Source organism: Orbicella franksi, chromosome 13 (genome assembly GCF_964199315.1).
Source record: "Orbicella franksi chromosome 13, jaOrbFran1.1, whole genome shotgun sequence".
Classification (NCBI taxonomy): domain Eukaryota; kingdom Metazoa; phylum Cnidaria; class Anthozoa; order Scleractinia; family Merulinidae; genus Orbicella; species Orbicella franksi.
In genome coordinates this window covers 17,358,659-17,377,488 of record NC_138157.1, presented here as the reverse complement: position 1 = coordinate 17,377,488, position 18,830 = coordinate 17,358,659, and the positions used below count along the sequence as shown (strand labels likewise).

The 18,830-nt window shown below is 39.2% G+C and overlaps 1 protein-coding gene across 1 annotated transcript; it reads left to right on the top strand.

Moving 5' to 3' along the window:
* The first annotated feature begins 1 nt into the window (after position 1).
* On the top strand, positions 2–18,763 carry LOC145466438 (eukaryotic translation initiation factor 2-alpha kinase 1-like). The gene is made up of 18 exons (XM_081450160.1): positions 2–218; positions 1,434–1,595; positions 4,777–4,805; positions 5,060–5,167; positions 5,530–5,585; positions 6,601–6,718; positions 7,445–7,525; positions 8,713–8,824; positions 9,439–9,505; positions 10,477–10,631; positions 11,018–11,262; positions 12,490–12,583; positions 13,901–14,001; positions 14,547–14,718; positions 14,809–14,900; positions 15,279–15,416; positions 16,319–16,414; positions 17,057–18,763. The coding sequence occupies exons 1-18, from the start codon at positions 137–139 to the stop codon at positions 17,291–17,293; spliced, it is 2,145 nt and encodes a 714-aa protein (XP_081306286.1). The 5' UTR covers positions 2–136; the 3' UTR covers positions 17,294–18,763.
* Positions 18,764–18,830: the final 67 nt, after the last annotated feature.

Below are 18,830 nucleotides of genomic sequence, written 5' to 3'. Positions count from 1 at the left end.
ATGGTCGCATAGTTTTCAGGAAGGTTTTATAGCGCAACGTTTCCAGTGGTAATCGCCCATCAAAGCTCGATGGTTTCCTCCTGCTTTGTTAAAATCGGAGGAGTAATGTCCACGTGCGTTCTGAGTTCGTGACGCCATGGCATGGAACACAAGGTCAAAGTGGACGCGTTCGAAATTAGAGGCTCCTCGCCTACCTCCCCGCTTGACCGAGTTTCAAGGTAAATTGAATTTTAAGCGCTAATACATTGTATCTTGTTGTTGTTTTGGTTTGCAGATTGTTTTGCTGTGTTAGATATGTTTGATACCGTTACTAAAGCTTAAAACTGTGTCATCTGGATGATTATTTGCAAGCACTGGTTTATTGTTGCATCAGGCATCGATAAAAAATTGCAAGTAAAGCAAAATTTCATGGCAGGGTATTTTGACAGGAAGCAATGTGTGTATGCGTAGGTATGAAAATGGCCGAATATATGCTATGTACAAATTGGCCTTTTAAGACAGAAAAATTCGACTGCCTGAGACGGATAAATAGTTTCAGATGGATATACATGTACATGTATATAAAATCAATGTAACACTTTGAGCTAATAAAAAATTGTAGGTTAATATATATATTAGCTTAAGATTATTATTTGGGTCACGTTCGGTTTTGTAGTTAGCTCCTTGCCTCATGTATCTACATTAATCAACATTTGATGTGTACATAGATGCATATTAAATATAGATCATCAATTAAACTACAACATATTACAGAGAGGGAAATAAATGTTGGCGATGTGCATGCATGTAGTAGTCAATTTTCACAGATCACTACAGAGATCACTGCACCTACACAACATCGAATCGGGGGTAGGGGGTATCAGAAAATTCATGCTACAAACAATTAATAAGAGGTGTTCACTTTTAGAGAATGACACTATTAGATGTTAAAACATATTGAAAAGTGTCATTTTCTAAAAGCTAGTGTCTCAACTACTTTTGTCACCCATGCATTGTAGCCATATAATAGAATTGATTACTTGCAAGTTGTAAGGCCAGGGAAGCCTCAGACTTACAGTAAATACCTGCCTGCTTGCTTGCAATAGTCTACAGCACTATTATCAGCTCATCAGGGCAAGAGGTAGTACTTGTACTCTTAGAGGCCTTGTCCTATGGAAATTGGGATATTCCTCAACTGTATCAACAATGTACTCTCCCTTACCTTACATTATTAATATGACATTAAATCTCTCAGTACTTGGCCATGGTTGTTCAATGGGTACATGTAGATAACACTATCCATCTAGTACTGTTTATCAATATCCAATGGACAGCTTAGTTTGTTTCATTAACACTTATCCAACAGAGAGCGATTTATTCACTGGACAGCATTATCCACCCTATGAATAAATGGCCTGTGATGTCTTTTTGATGTGATGTGTTATTGTTGACAGATGCAGATCTCACAGACACATATGTCCCAAATGATGATCCTTCTACCAGTGTCCAGGCTTTGGAGGGAAGGGTGCCTAACTATCTGCTGTTAGTTTCTCTACTTGAGCATCTTTGTTCTTTGTATGAGAATGATCCAGAGAAAAGCAAAAAGATCTTTAACGGTACGATAAAATTCCTGAAGGTTATCATTTTTACTCTTGATAAATGTACAGCAGAACCCTGCCTTATGACCACCCCATTTATATGGCCACCTTGATTTTGCAGCCACTTTATTCTGGCTGGAACAAGAACTCAGTCAGTCATTTTTTTCGTACTAGGAAAACCCCTTTACTTTAGTATGGCCACCCTGTGAATAGGGCAAGATTTTTGTGGCTCATTGCCAACCATATTTTAAAACAGGATTCTCAGCTTTAAGCCCCTCTCCCTTCCCTGCCTTTCTACTCCCCTTGTTTCCCATACTCTGAAGTTACACTGTAAGGGTGAATTCATTGGATTTTTTAGTTTCTTTGGTGCACCATAATCCACATGATCTATTAGATCATAATCTTAATGTGGATCTTCCTAAAGGAGTACACACACACACACTTAGGTTCCTCTGTCCTCGAGCATTTGCTCCAGTTATAATCAACTCCCCACCCCCCACCCCCAACACCTTAATTCACTTCTTACATGTACACGTATCAGCTCATGTCAAAATGCTTTTTAGCCTTTATGTTTCATACTAGAAATTTAAAACCCTCATCACTCACTTGTATGCCTACTGTACATTGTAATTTCACATGTCAAAGTTACATTTACAGCCTGTAGTAAGAGTAATTGGACAGAGTGGAGTACAACTCAGGTAGTAATCACGCAAGTAATTTCACTATCGGACGAGCACGAAGCGTGAGGCTGATTTGAAAATTATTACACTTCACAAGCACGATTACCTCTACTCCCTGAATTGTACGACACGAGGTCCAATTACAAATTAATCGTATCTTAATCTATAACAAATTTATCCAATTACAAAAAGTTCAAATTCGATACCTGTACTTGGACACCCACGTGATTGCGCACTGATTATGTGGGAAATAGGCATGCGGAGAACCAATCACAGTTGAGAATTTTGTTATAGAATGATATGATTATAATTGAAGGGGTGAGTGCAAAACCATGCTAAGTGACGATTTGGGTGAAAAAACAATTTTCACGAAAGGGCTTGAATTTTTGCATGTGGTCTTCAATGTAATAGAAAAACGCGACCCTGTATATTTGTCGCTGGTTTTTGCTTCATTTTTGAGTTATAATGTATGCAAAAATACTTGGCTTTTTCTAGCCATGTCTTTAGGAGTTTATTTGTTCAACAGCAAACAGGCAGACTGTTTATAGTGTATGAAGTCAAAATCAAATCTCACAGCATATATAGAGCGGAAATTTGGGAACAGATTGTTTACATCGGTTATTGTGACGTGAACACAACACGTGAATCAATCGAGCGTCAAACGAAATACATGGAACAAAAAAGAGATGTGCTGCATTAGACCTCTGTCAACTAATATCTTAAGCATTGTTTTAACTTACCTTGTATGCCTGCCTGGTGGTTGAGAGGCATCATAAAGTCTCGATAAACCCGTAAGTAACCGGCACATTTTAAAGAATCAAAATGTGTTCTGAAACTTTGAAGGCAGCTGATATACTGTAATCGTGTTATCGGCGTTCGAAGTCAGATTGAGCCAGGCAGCAAAGTCCAAGAGCAGTTCTTGCCCAAGAAAAATACCCTCTGGTGAGTCGTGGCCCAGTTGCCAAGCATTGCTAGCGTCAAAGTTTGGAAAGCGAGAACTGGTTTCAGACTTATAAAATTTGTCTTGTATCGACCGCCATGTTTCCTGCGCACAAGGTGTAAAGACCCTTCCTGGCATGCATTGCGATCACGTTCTGCGGATGTTCTCAAACTGGTAACTAGATTGTTTAAACATAATGATGGCCAACAAGTAGCGATCGATTGTAACATAGATCTGTGATCCAGGTTCCATTGATTTTATTTCAAATCGGCATGATTTGTAGTGTTTTGAGCTTCTGGGATCAGCGGACATGCAGATGTATGGAGACCTGTGCGTTGCGCAGAAGGGTTAATCTGTTAATCCGTCAGCCCTATTTATAGAGCATTTTCACGTGAAATCAACATCACTGAGCTTATACGGTGCATGAAATTACCATTTTGCTGTTTTCTAAGTGAAACTAACATCCTTGCCGTCAAGTGTTCACGTGAAATCAACATTTTAACCTATTTAGACCTGAAATCAACGTCATTGAGCTTATGCGCTGCATGAAATTGACATTTTGCTGGTTTCTATGTGAAAGCAACATCTTTGCCGTCACGCGTTAACGTGAAATCAACATTTTAATCTATTTAGACCTGAAATCAACATCATTGAGCTTATATGTTGCGTGAAATTGACATTTTGCTGGTTTCTAAGTGAAACCAACATCCTTGCTGTCATGCATTAACGTGAAATCAACATTTTAACCTATTTAGACCTGAAATCAACATCACTGAGCTTATGCATTACGTGAAATTGACATTTGGCTGCTTTCTAAGTGAAATCAAAGTCCTTGTGGTCGCGGCGGGCCGATCCTTTGTTATGATAAACCGAGGCGAGACTTCGACTTATAACAAAAGCTTCGCGTGGTTATTATAACAAAGGATTGGTTCTGTTTATCATAACAAAGGCCCGGCTTCGTTTATTTGAAGGCCTTGGCGGGAAAACGGCGTTAGGCATTTTAATCAAAAGTTAACTGAGTCAAAAACGCTCCAAATTTCACATGCAGTTTTGTTTAGGTATGTTTAGCAATGTCCCGTAGTCTGCTAAGCTTCGTTTCGTTTCCAAGATATTGCATATGCAAAAAAACCACTCAGTTTTCCTAGAGGCGTCTTTATAAATGAAGAAAAAACCAGCGGGAAAAATACAGGACCATGTTTTTCTATTACATTGATGAACACATGCAAAAATTCAAGCCCTTTCATGAAATTTTTTTTTTCACCCAAATCGTCACTTAGCATGGTTTTGCACTCACCCCTTCAATTAAAGTAGTGCACAAACACCTAAATTAGATCTGGAATGTTCCCTTGAACAGTATACTGTATTGCAACCAATCACAGTGAGATGTCAAGACCCCAAAAACCACTGACAGAGATGTTTTCTCTATCAGTCACAGAACAATTTGTGCAATTGATTGGTTTCAAAACAATGAATAGTCTGGATGCAAAGCTCTGTTTTAGGCATTTGCTTATGGTACGTTTATAACTGATGAGAGACATGTTGTTTAACTGCAAGTAAATTGTCGTTCTCTTTTTTACAGTTCTTTGTCAACAGCTTGTAAAGATGAAGGTACGTACATATGTACATGTCATGTTTATATTCGTGGAGTTGCTTATTGCTTTAAAAACAAAATAAAAAAATGAACTAAATTACGAATTAATGTTGTCAATAATGTACATTGCAATATTCTAAACTAAGAAGCCAAACCTTCACCAGCACCAATGATGTACTGGTGAAATCTTTCTAAGGCAATCACATGACTTCACAAGGTTCTGCATACATAGACTTGGCTCTGATTGAAAGAATTTCCTATCTTTCCTCAGGTGATGCCATCCTTTTCATTTCTCGAGGAATTCAGCGTCATCAGAGCTAAGTACAAGACAGCATTTAGTGATCTTATGCAAGCTGCTGCAAGGACCACTGGAACAGATGTACGTGTAAGACATATACATTGTATCTTAATTGCTGGCAGAGCATCTGTGTTAAAAAAAACTTTGCTTATGTCTTGAGTGTGATAGCCACAGGCCATTTTTGCAAGTTTTTCACTCACTGATTTTATGTTGAAACAAATAGAAATTAAACACTGTAGGCATGTAGGGCAATCCCTCTTTATGTTTTTTAACATGCACAGTGACGTGTATGATTCGCTGAGACTTTAAATAAATCATTCTACATGTAGGCCAGAGAGGTGAGGAAATTGCAAACTCCGAGGTTGATGGCATTTACAGTGTACAAACTATTAAAGTCCAATGTACATGCACATAGTAATTTTCCTGTTAACTTGAATTTTCAGCTTGTAAAGATTCCTGGTCTGAGGAAGCCACCATTAGGCCCATTTCATAGCTATAGGTAAGCCAAAAGAGTTTTGTTTTCTATTATTAAATAAAACTTCAATTAGAACGTATAATCCTATTTTCAGTAGGAAAGAATCACAGTTTGCAATCGTGATGATACCTGTAGCATCACAGTGTCAATGATTACAGCAGCAGCAGTGGTAAATATTATGTGGTGTTGCTGTACTACTAAAATTAGAGATGATGTTGTTGACAGTAAGGTACTGGCGGTGGCATTGTTTTTGGCAGCAATCTGCAGTAGTGTCTGTGTGTTGTAGAGGTGACAGTAGCTGTGGTGATGGTGGCGGTGGCAGTTGTAGTGCTGGTACATTGCAGCGGTACTAGGGATTTCATGATATAGTAATGTAGTAGAGGTATATGTAACTTCTCATGTGTTGGTGGTGTTAGTAGTGCTGCTACTACATGTACCTGCTGCTCAAGCAGAGTTTAGATTTTAGGAAAAATTCTGCAACAGACATTATTGTGAGGTTTTTTAGCCTCATGCCAGTAGACACTCATGAGTGCACAATAACTATTATTGCAAAGTCCCAAGATCTTCTAGTGAGTAATTAAGAAATAGAAAACATGTACCGTGTTTCTATCAAGTTATAGAAACACGAGTGGAAGTTTGGGAGAACGAGAAATGCTATGGGAACACGAGCTGTAGGCGAGTGTTCCCACAGCTTTTTCGAGTTCTCCCAAACTTTCACGGGTGTTTCTATAACTTGACAGAAACACGGAGAGCGTGTTAATTTTTCAATTTCTTTAGAAAACACTGCGACAAAGAAAAAGAAAACAACTTGTTAACATTGATTATCAAAATGTAAATTGTCTTTGCTCGTGCCATCATTACATGTACAAAACAGCTCATGCTACTTCAGTGTATCTATTGAGTTATAGAAACACAATTTTTAACCAATCAACGTGCATATTTTCTTAGGACTGTTTTCTAATTCCAATTTAATCTATTCATTTATTATTAAAATACAGTAATTAGATTGTTTCACGTATTTATCTCTTTCCTTTTGTAGGAGCTTATCTGCTCCTCAAAAGATGCATGATCTGCTGCAAAATGGAACTTCACGATACAAAGAGGAGTTTGTTGAGATCATAAGACTTGGTAAAGGTGGATTTGGTAGTGTTTTCAAGGTTTGTTGCCTGCCTTGAAGTTATTAGGAGAATAGGAAAACAGGAAAACAGGAAAATATGTCTTGTGCATGGACATGTTTATGTTGAATGTTTTATTGTTAGTTAAGTTATAGTTAGAGAAAACACATGAATCAACAAGACAGACTAAGATGATACAAAGGGATTTATCTATGACAGATCAAAATAAATGAATAAATACTGTACATGGACATACATGTGACCTTGAAAGTTATAGCCTTGTTCAGTATTTATAGCACAAAGGTAGTGTGGCTGAGCAATCATATAATATTCAGATTAATATAACAAGGTTAAAATCCCCAGCTAGTCATACAGTAGGCCAACCAGTTGCCTGTTTATAAGCTGGCCAAGACATTGAATTCAGGACAGGTACATGCATACCATGAAACAACTCCTGACCAGCTATGGGCCAGAACTGAGCTATGGGACTTAAGTTTGAGACCTCCAAATTTCAAGTCAAGCACCCTAACCTCTGAGTCATGTTACCTCCTGCCTCCTAAACAGAGGCAGGGCCATGTTATGTACATGTACAGTACTTAACAGAAAGGCCAGACCTTGGTGAGATACCTAAGTGTAAACTTATTGTAAATTAAAGTTAAGATGTGAAACTAACTGATTAGAAACTTCACAGTAAAATGTATTCAATCTCTCAGTTACATCTGCAGTCATCAAATTTGGTACTCATGAAAAAATATTTTATTATTTTAGGTGAAAAACAAACTAGATGGGAGAGAATATGCAGTGAAAAAGGTCCCTCTCAAGGAAACAGACCCTGATCTTTGTTTAAAGGTAAAGAGTAAAGATAGACTTTCCACAAGTCGACCTTTATTTACATGTACATTGCGGGTCGTAGAGAGGTATTCTCGTAGTGCATGCTAGCTAATTTTATTTTCCGTGAAACGTGAATTTAGGAGATCATTCTTTGTGATCCATGACCTGAAGGTTTTGCATGACTCGTGAAGAAGTTGAATGAATTATTAACCGATATTCGTGAGTCCTCTGAATGGTTAGAGTTGTCTGTCGAGAGTGACTTTGGTTATGCGATTTGCAATATGGAGCCTTGACTTAGTCTTTGATGATTTTGCTTTCTTCAAACACTCTTTCTAGTGTAAGAGCAGGTTATTAAAAAGTCAGAGTACATGTATCTTACTTGCTTATTTTCTTGATTCGGGAAAACAAATTTTTTATATCCATGATCCGAGCTATTTCTTCCATTCATGAACCATGCCAAAGACTTCCTACAGTGTAATCCTTCACCTATTTATCTCCCTCGAGCCAGGGAGGAATTAATTGGAAAGGACTTTTAGGAAGTCTAAGAAAAGATGCGAACCCTTATTGTTTTGGCATGCCCTTTTATCCAGCATGTTTGTGTACTGTATGCTTCAGTGTCCATGTAACCAGATGGTGATCTGTAAACATTTATATTTATTTTGTTATCTGTTAACCCACCCAATGCAAGGCTGCACTATTTGCTCGATCTGTGGTTTATTGTTTATCAGCAAAAGAAAATTGATGTTGATTATGTTTGTTTGAAATTACTCACAGAATTGTTTCTTTTGAATTTTCTTGGAATTGTTACAGGTGTATGTGTGTCTTGGTAGCTACAAACATGGACCAATGTTCTGAACTCTTGTTTGTTTGTTTTTTAGTTAGGATATAACAAGAAAGAGATTTTTATGACGAAGATGACAAAATCAGGCTGCTCAAACAAACTTTCTTTGAACCAAAAATATTATTAAGTACTACAAATCTAGATCCATCTGGGATTTTATAGGAGTTTTAAGATTTCCTTTCCTACTTTTCATAGAGTGCTACATGTACCTTGCCAAGGGCCCCTGTTCTTCCCTGAGAGGTCCCCCCCCCCCCTGGGTTTCAGGCAGGAACGTGTGCTCATTCTCACAAACAGCAGCTGATGATGAAGCCAATCCGTTGGCTGCCAAATGAAACAGACATGCATCTTTGTTAACTTCCAACAGGTTCTACGTGAAGTTAAAGTGTTGGCCAACCTTAGTCACAGTAATGTGGTCGGATATCATGCGGCATGGCTGGAATATGTTACAACAGATACTGTTGGTGTTGCTTTGCCCAGTAAGTGATCCGTTTGTGCTTGTATACATCAGCTGGAGATTGTCGCAACATACAATACAATGTTCACGTTGGAAATATGTTATTTATGACAGTCCAAGATGGAAGGGAGAATTCTGACTGCTTTACTGAGCCGTCCAGATTGTGCAAAATGTACCACAAAAAATGTTGTTAAATGTTGAATGTTTATAAGTTTTATAGTGGTTGATGTGCATAAACTACAACTAACTACATGTACATCATATAGATCTCAGGCATGCCATTTAACTGAAAGAAAGAAATATTTCAAATAAACGTAATAGCCTTAAAAATCCCAAATGGTGGGAGGCAGCCCAGTTGGCTATTTACAAGCATGACGGAGGAGCTGAATTAGGCTACCGAGAAACAAATCCAGCTTAGTGGTCAGAGCAGGACTTGAACCCATGACCTCGGAATTTCAAGTCCGGTGCCCTAACCACTTGGACATGCTACCTCCACAGTGGCAGTAGTTTCTGAATGAGTGTTTTCTTCGGACCAAAAAAGTGGTTGTTATAATGATCAAGGTGTCATATGCTAGTCATAAGATGGTGTTCCACTGTATCTCAAAGCTTGACTGAATGAAATGCTCTTTTCACTAGGAGTGGCTACAGTTCCTACAAGTCTCAAGGAGCTCAGTGATTTCTCATCTTTAAATGGAATTCACAGGTTAGTACATGTAAGAAATACAAAAAGAATGTCTGCAGTAGGCATTCTTTTCCATAATACTCCCAAAAGCAGTTGATCTTTCCTCTGTAATCTGATCTTTCTCTCGCAAAGCCATTCATTTTGGGAGCAATTTAATTAAATCAGGTTGATTTGATTTCCCTTGCCAAGCATGCATAGGTATAACTCCTGAGACTGCCAACGAAAAGCAGAACTTGACTGTATGGGAATAGGAACGGTGCAAGCATAAATACATACTTACTTTATTCGATGAGTAGGTCTAATTATGACAACAAGCAGGAAGTGGACAAGATGTGTCTGATGTAAAGATAATTTCTTAACTTTTCCCTCACTGGTGATGTTTCTTAACCAGGAGCTGAGTTAAGCTGACTTCACTCCTTAGTCTAATCAAATAGACCATTTTACTGATACAGCAGCCATTTTGAAATCCATTGTTTCAAATAGATATTATGTGATGTATAGGGGGCAAATGCATACTAATGTGCCCCCTGAGCATCCTATAATGTTTCTCAAATCAGTAGAAATCAAAATGGCTGCTGTATTGGTAAAAAGGTCTGTTGGGCAACATGCTCTTAGAACTAGCTGAATGCAAACCAAACATGCTGTTTTCTCAACCAATAAGGAGCAAAACGAAGCCCAAACATTTTTCCCACTCTTGGCACCAGTTGCATTTTGTGCCTTGAGTTTTGATTGGATTCTTGCAATATGCCAGTATGCTGTGATTGGTCATATGTGAATCATGTCATCACTTTGGTCTGGATTTAAAGTGCTTGGCATGAAATTCGTACACTGCTCAACTTCCAGTCTTTGTTATGGTTTGAAGTGAAATCTGTTATAATGTGCTATCTCTCTTACATTGAGCCAATGGAGGAGATGTGTCGTTACAATGGTACTATCATGTTCACTACTGACTCTTAAAATAGTTCTCGTCCAATCACATTCCTTCTTTTCAGAATCATGGAAGTGAGTCAGGACAGTCAAAGTATCGTGTTTGAAAGCTCGTCCCAGGATCCCTCCAACAGTGGCATCGTGTTCGCAGCTCGTAGGTCGAGTTGTGAGTCAGTGGGGATTGGGAGCCAGGCGGAAGGAAAGCAGCGGGGTACGCAAGGTAAAGGCTTGCAGTCGAGTCGTCTGTGCACAATCAAAACGCACCGCAATTCTTAATTTGAATGAGACTTAAAAACCCAGTGACAAGTACTGTCGGGTTTAGAAAAAGTATACTGTCAATTCGCTAAAGCTTGCATTCCGTTTTCAGAAAAGCACAAAGGAATGATTACATGGCTTACTGTCGAATCAAAAACCAGATATGAAGGTCTGATTTTCAAACAAAGTCAGGGGTCAAAGTTAGACCTGGCTATGGCAGAACTGTGTTAACTCGGAAATCTGTTTCGTAAATGAGCCACGTCTCTCTAAGGACGCGTTTTACAACCACTGGGTTAAAATCAATTTGACATACCACCATTTTCTTAAACGCAGCTCTTTATCGTTTTTCAGCTGAGGGTCGCCTGGGTAAAATCCCTTCAAGCAACCTCAGGAGCAGTACCAGTAGTAGTCGTAGTAGCAGGGCCCCATATCACGCTTCACGGCGCAGCATGCGCCGATCTGTCTCAAGTACTAGCCTAGGCTCCATGGCTGGTAAAGATGGCGACCATATTGATGACGAACTGAGCGGGGAAATGAGCAGCGAGCACAGCAGTGTATTAACAGAGAACATCATGAGAAGAAAGGCAGTCAACAAGGTGATTCCTATTGGGATGTTAGCCCTTCCTTAATTTTCTTATGCCTCTAGCTTTTACTGTTGCTTCCAGCGACAACCCTCAACTCACTCAATGTGCTACAAACTATTCAGAGTGTTTGTAAGAAACTCTAGTGCTCTCTCCTGTGCAAAGGTTCGAAACGTTCGTTATAGAAAGCCGCTGTGCAAAGTGAGCGCCCTCACGTATCCCTGGCGCCTGCAATCATATCGTTCAGCAGATTATCCCACCTGAAAGAACTGCTTTGAGTCTCTGCGGTGGAGAGAGACACTAGAGTTCAACCATCTAAGCTATTGAGCTCTAGTTTCATGTGGTCAATCTATTATCCTGTGCAATGTTAAGTCTGTGGATGAAACCCTAAAGTGTGACCATTCAAATGAAAGCTATTGAGCTGTAACATCGTGTGGTACCATTAGCAACATGACGTTTCAGTCTGTCTATGAACTCTATTGCTACGTGTATAATACATGTGATACCGTAGCTTGTCGTGCGTCTGTACTCTGATAAAGCACGCTTTTTCAACCAATCCGAGCTCGTGTTGTATCGAAACTTTATTTTATCTTTTACAACTTCTTTTTGACTTTTGATTCTGTGAGTGAAACCCTAATTTGTAATCATTCAAAGGAAAGCTGTAGAACAAGGTACTTTCATGAGGTACTACAGTATTTGTTATTCTACATAAGACGGTGGTTCCGAATTTTAAGCCTGTGTAACCATTGAAATAGAAGTACTGAACAGATCTGTACAGTACTTTCATTTGCTCGCGTCAAAACCTTTACTTTTTGCTCATCTGCAGTTTCTCTTTTTTCCTGAAGTTATCATACAAAATGCAAGTTCTTAATTCTCATAGCCTTGTTAACTGACAGAAGAACGCTATCATACAGCCACACAAAGTGTTAGATAGATGATAGATAATAGATAGCAGTCCTCCCTTATTTTGGGTAAAAAAAGAAGAAATCACAGAGGGAAGAAAAGCCGACAGGGCAAGCAAAACAAAACCGTGCCCTCCCCCGTAGTTCAAGGTCTGGATCCACCACTGGATAGATGTTAAAACGATAAGAATTAAAGCTAAGAAGCTTATGGGGTCGTGCACACTAAAACTAAAATAATATCTATAAAACTATAACTAGAAATTCTGCAACAAAAATCTAACAATCAATTTTAACAAGTAGAGAATACAAGTTAATAACTTGCATTTGCTCTTTTTTTTAGCGTTTGGGAATGGTGTTGTTCATTCAGATGCAGTTATGTACCACGACACTCCGAGACTGGCTTGTGAAGCGTAATGAGAACATCACCGTGCCTGGTAAGTGCCTAGCGAACCATGCTGGTCTGGCAGACAGGGAAGTTTCTCTGTTGTAGTCCTTCACACCAAGCTTTTCGGTTGGGCGGGAGTTTTGTAACTCTAGAATGGTTCATGCTGTTTTCTGATTGGGCAATAACAGTCGGACACTGTCCGGGTACGTCAACGAGGGTTTGTGTAAAGCCAACACCAGCCTAGCTTACGTCCCTTTATTGAATGCCTCGCAGAAGAAGAACTTGTCTTCGTGGTTTCTTCAATAAATTCACTCTGTTGTTAAGAAACTGTCATTACTTGACGAAGTTAAAAACCTTGTTGCCCTCTATAGGGGGCAAAATTAAGAACAGAGATTTCGACCAAAAGCAACTAAAGAAAGGATTTGATAACCAAAAAACGTGATGTTTCTGATTAAGCTGTGCTTTAGAGCAGTTTTACATAATTACGTAAAGTTTTCAGCTTAAAGAGGTGGGGTATGTTCCTTGAGCGTAACAAGTGTTTCATTGGGAAAGTTTTAGATGACAGAGGTGAAGTTGCTGGAAGCTTCTATTGTAAATTTTTTGCTCCGAAGTTTGAAGTTTAGTAAAGATTGACAGGAGACAATCCTCTCTACATATCCATGGTACTACTACTGGAAGACTGAGCTCTTGAAATTACATTTCGGAAATCAAAGCGAACAGTTTCATTGAGGTCGCCGTAGCATTTGTCGAAAAAGTCTCTAATAAAGAACACGACGTTCTTGCAAGCCTCTAAAACGCTCAGGATTACACCAGATTATAAGTTTCAACCGCGGGCGTGGAATCCACCGCGAGAAAATCCCGCTTGGTCTTGAGGACAAACTCACATAACTCACATTGGAAGACGAATCCCGCATAGCGGGAGCGAGGAGAACTAGATAGAACTTCACGAACTGAAATGCAATCCGAGTGTTAAAATTTTGCCCACAGACAAAAAGTTTTGGGCTTGTTCAAGCTGATACACTTTGACACTTGAATATGCTGATGAGCTATCATATCCCAAAGTCACAAAACAGCTCTCGCGAAAAGCTTTATATGTCTATTTATGGTAGATTTAAGAGACTATATGTCGCATATCTGTTAGCTAATTCGCATATTTGCTAGCCAATTTGAGATAAGACTGAAGTAGTTGTATTTTTGCCCCTTGAAGCAAGGTTTCTTACGTGTTACTATGGTTAGCTCCCACGTTCCAATCTAGTGGACCCGAGTTAGATTAAGTCACACGTGTCAATCATCATCCACTGGGAAATCGACGGGTTTGCTCATAGAGCACTTTGATTTACGCGTACTTTCTTTTCTCCTTTATTAGACAGCCAAGTCGATAAAGCGGCCATTGTGGACATTTTTCGCCAGGTTGTGGAGGGAGTGAGGTATATTCACTCCCAGGCGCTTCTTCATCGTGATCTGAAGGTAAAGATGTCAGCGCGAAATTATAATGTTTAATGATTGATTTCTTTTACTATTAATGGCTTCTCACATTTCTTGGCCAAGCAATCTTGTTTTCTCTTTTGCAGTCTCTCACTATTGTTTGTAAATTCTATTTTATGCGGAAAATAAGAATTATTCGTAGTCTGACTTGGGTTGCTTTTGTAGTTGATATTTTGAATCACAGCTTCTTTCCCATCTTTAGTTCTCACCGCCACCCTCCCCGGACGAGATCAAGCCTACAGGGATGGCCTCAGAAAAAACAAACAACTATCATTTTAGCAAGTTTCTCTATCTTTTAAGGACATGTTCTTTGGGTTTCTCACGCTGTCTTTTTCTCCTAACGAGTCCTAGGCTTGTCACGAGTTCTAAGGAGAAGAGATTTCGTGACGGGCTAATTGTGATCTGCGTAAAGGGCTGTATATCTGTTAGGTTTTCGAAACCATGCGTGACATCAGATACACGGAGTGCTGTTGTTATCGTGCACGGTCCAGTTTAATTGACGGTTTCATTGTTGTGTTTCCTTTTAGCCAAGGAACATCTTTCTTCACGGGCTCCGGCACCACAAAGAAGAACGACCAACTAGTTTCCAGGTCAAAATCGGCGACTTTGGTTTGGCTCGGAAAGAAGTGGTCGTGAGTCCCGGGGCTTCCAGTCCGCTGGCCAGTTTAATTGAACCGCTCACGCCCCTCTTTCCTCCAGGTATGAAAGTTCCCAACTAGCGAACTTACTTTTACATATACGCGGTCATTTAAGTTGGCATTAAAGTTTAATTTCTGTTATTTTTAACAGGATTTTCCGGCAAGGACGCACCGACTGCAGGAGTAGGAACATGTACATATGCTTCACCCGAACAACTAAGGAACAATATATACGACAACAAGGTAGGGTAGAGGGACTGAATCATAGCGCTTGCTATTGGCTTCATGTCGTCTCGTGCACTTTTTCAGTTTTGTGTTTCCCGCGCTTGTTGCTCGTCTGATTACTTGTTTTCCCGTCACACGTTTTCCCGAGTTCGCTATCGGCGACTCTTACTTTTTGATTGATTTATCGTATTTACCCTGTGGTTTTAGTTTACCACGGTCAATGTCAAACAGATTTCTCTAATATATTTGCTATCTAGTTTTGTTCACACGCGGGAAAAGAAAATAGTGAATACTATTTTGGTGGTTTTCAGACGCGTTTAACTGCTCGTTGCGTCAATCTTTCTGTTTTCTGCTTCTCTTGTTTTTTATTTTGTTTTATCTTTTACCGGAATGCAGGCTGACATCTACAGTTTAGGAATCATTTTGTTTGAGCTGTTCTGTCCATTTGGTACTGAAATGGAGCGAGTGAAAAACATCAAGGACCTCAGGCAGGGCAGACTGCCGCAAGACTTCTGCGAACAATGGCCGGAAGAGGTAAGATATGGTGAACCAGAAACTCATAACACAGGCCGCCAATCGCACGTTGATTGACCTAGTGATAACAAGGTTTTGTATGAGAATTTTGAAGGAGCTCAGTCACGGTTTGCGCATATTAAAAAGTTTAGCCTCAAGTTTTCAAATTCGTCGTTTGTAATCCGTGTTAATCTTCTCCATCCTCAGCCATCCTTGTTCCTTTATGGTTTATCATTCTCTCTCTGGTGTTTTTCTATCTTATTAAACTGTTATTTTCAGGTTTCCTACCATTTAAAGGTAATTTTGTATGTGGCCAAAATAACTCAAAATACCGTGACTGAGCTCCTTTAACCTAAACAAAACGTTGCGGTAATCTAGCCTGCAATTGAGTAGATCAATAAAATGAACTTACTTTTGTTGTTGGCTGTGTGCTATTGTATCTCTGGAGTCCTGTGGTGCTATCTTAAGCGGTTTCTCCGATGCTGTTTTCCAAGACAGTCTTGGGTTTTCCAAGATTTAGTCAAGGCTGAATACTATGCTTGAAATCGGAAGGAAACCAACAGCAGTAGAAAAAAAAAACCCACCTTAGATATCACCACGGAATACAGCAAGGGTCAGCAAGTCACAGCAAGTCACAACAGTAAGGTCGTCGTTAGAATTCTCAGACAAACCCTTATAACCACTAGGTCTCTCGCGCGCGATGTGCGTTTGAATTAGCTGTGTTCATAACGGGTTGAGCCGACGGTTGAACCCTCATGCGTTTTGGTAACGAATACCGCTGAAGAACCACTCTATCAAAGGTCCCTTCTAGGGCTGTACCTTAGAGGACCTAGACAGCCGAGTGTCTCTACGGAGATTTACCAAGTCAGTTGAAGTTAGCCTCTCAGTGACGTTCTAATTCCTCTGTTACCTTGCCGTTTCAGTCCAAGCTGATATTAAAGATGATAGATGAAAATCCCAGCAACAGACCAACCGCGGAGTCTCTCCTAGAGCTTGATGTTTTCAAAGAGGAGCACACGGTAAGGCTTCAACCGTCTTCTTGTATAAATTTAATTTGTTTCGCTTTATGCGTAGTAACTGTTAGCCAGCAGACTGCGCGGTTTTTGAAAGCGACTAAGTGAAAGATAACACCACGCTTACCTTGAAGCTCAAGGCAAAGAGATTCGAACTTTTAGGCCTCGGAGAAACTGCAAGATTATTTAAGCTCCATTTGAAAGTGTCTTTCCTTAAATAACTATTACGTGATAATATTATGATAGTATTTATCACCAAATTGGTTTTTTTTTTTTTTTTTTTTTTTTAATATTTTCTTAATTTTACTAAATCTTAGGTGAATACATTTTACTTTATATTTTAGTCTCCCCAATTAGTAGAGCACTTGTGCTCAGCTATTAAGACTGAGACTTAGATAAAGTTGTCATTCATTCATTCAAGTTAAGGAAACACCGATAGTCGATCACTTGCAACTTTTCGAGAACCTAGTCAGAAAAGAACTTCGGGGCCATTCGCTGAACAGCGTCGCTCTCCTCTAGGACTCTAGAGCTCTCTCAGTTCCTTTAAATTGTAAACCATCTCGCTTCCACTAGAAAGTAGACACAGCTATTTGTTGGGGTACACTTAATAGAGAAGTAACTGAACTGTCGCTGTGGTAATTCCTACAGCAAATGAGCGATTATCTCAATGAAAAAGTCAAAGAGCAAGCTTCAGAGATCATCGAACTAAGGAAAATGCTGTTAAAAAAAGAGGAAGAACTGGACGCCAGGACAGACGAGGTCAGCAAGCTAAGGCGGCAGCTTGAAGAGAGAGACAAACTTATCGAACAGATGTTTAATAACAAACTGTGTGCCGCGTGCAGTCATAGACTTGTCAATCAAGTGGAGGAAATGGATACGGGATGACAACCCATTAGGGTAGGGAGGGGTGAGAGAGAGGGAAGGAAATGCTAGTGTTTTCAGTGCCCCCTCCACCCACTTCTCTAAGAAGATGAATTAAAGAAAGGTTGAGGTGGGGAGATGGAGGTGTTTTTTTTTTTCGTATTTGTTTTTATCGCTTTGTGGCGGTGAGTGCTTTGTATGTTTGTTTGTTGTTAATTTGATGTTGTGTACACATTTTGCATTAATGTAAAATTTTCACATGTTTGAATACGGTTATATGTAGACCGAGTTTTATCATCACCTCTCCGGTCCTCTTTCATTTTGATACATGCATACACTCACAGACTTGTTATTATCAAGAGTAAATTGAATGAAACTTTAAAATAACTGTTTATTAAAAACCATTTGGTAAACTCTTGATGAAACAAATTAAGGGGGGGAGGTCTAGCGGCACGACCCTTGCGATGAGGGTGGGAGGGTGGGCTGTTCCCTGATCCGCGCTCTGCTGGAAAACCGGGTGGAATACCGAGCACGAATGGAGTGAACAAGTCGTCTCGGTATTTATTGAAGAGCTATTACGTAACTAATGCGAAGAATGCTCACCTAGTCGAGAAAACTGCATTGTTGTTACGTATGTCAACTTTGCATATCATAATGAATGCTGTGAATAGCACACTTTGAAAACAATTTTTAAATCATATTCAAAGAAAGGATTTTTCGTAAACTGTTTTAATGGTCGGGTTCCAATTTAAACCTTCCTTGTTCGTTAATCCCATGTTTATGATGACATCTTGTGGCATTCCTTTCTACGGTAATAAATTATTATCTTGGTCAATGTTCCCTCGATTCGAAGAAAATTCTGTGCGTTGAAAAGAATGATATGAAATAAGATGACATCCCTTAAAAAGAGTTAGCTTTGTTTTTCAATTTTGCCCCAAGTCTCCTTTTGGCATATCATTTTTTTTTTTTTTTTTTTCTTTTTTTCTGCGTTACTAAATTATTTTATCTAGGTTTCATTAAATAACTAGAGACTAATTTAACATGTCAGTCCCTTAAAACTATTACCAAGCCTCATAAAAATAAGCACTAACGTAACATAGCTTATGGCTTGATAGTATCGTCATATTGTAACTGTACTAGTTAAGGAATTTTTCAATATACCCTTTATTACTGGTCTCTTGGGAAACAGTTATGTTTTCCCGAGAACCTCGATGCTTTCCGAGACGAAATCGAGAGAAATATCGAGATTCGAGGGAAAACAAAACTAACTGTTTTCCAAGGGACCAGTAATTAAGTGTGTTGTTATGTGGTTGGAGTTTAGTGTGAAGTAGTAAGGCAAGGAGAAGTCAAAGAAACCTCTGGTTCGTGACCAGAATCAGAACTAAACTCCAGCTGTATAACAATTTTATTTATTATTGGATCTGTACATAGGGTTGTAAAATATGTTTTAGATTTTGGATGAAGCAAGGTTAATAAAAAATCTGGTGTTATTAATTGTAAGCGTCATGGTTAAGAAATGTTCACTTGGTCTGTAATGGAAGCTGCAGGATCTATGCCCGGT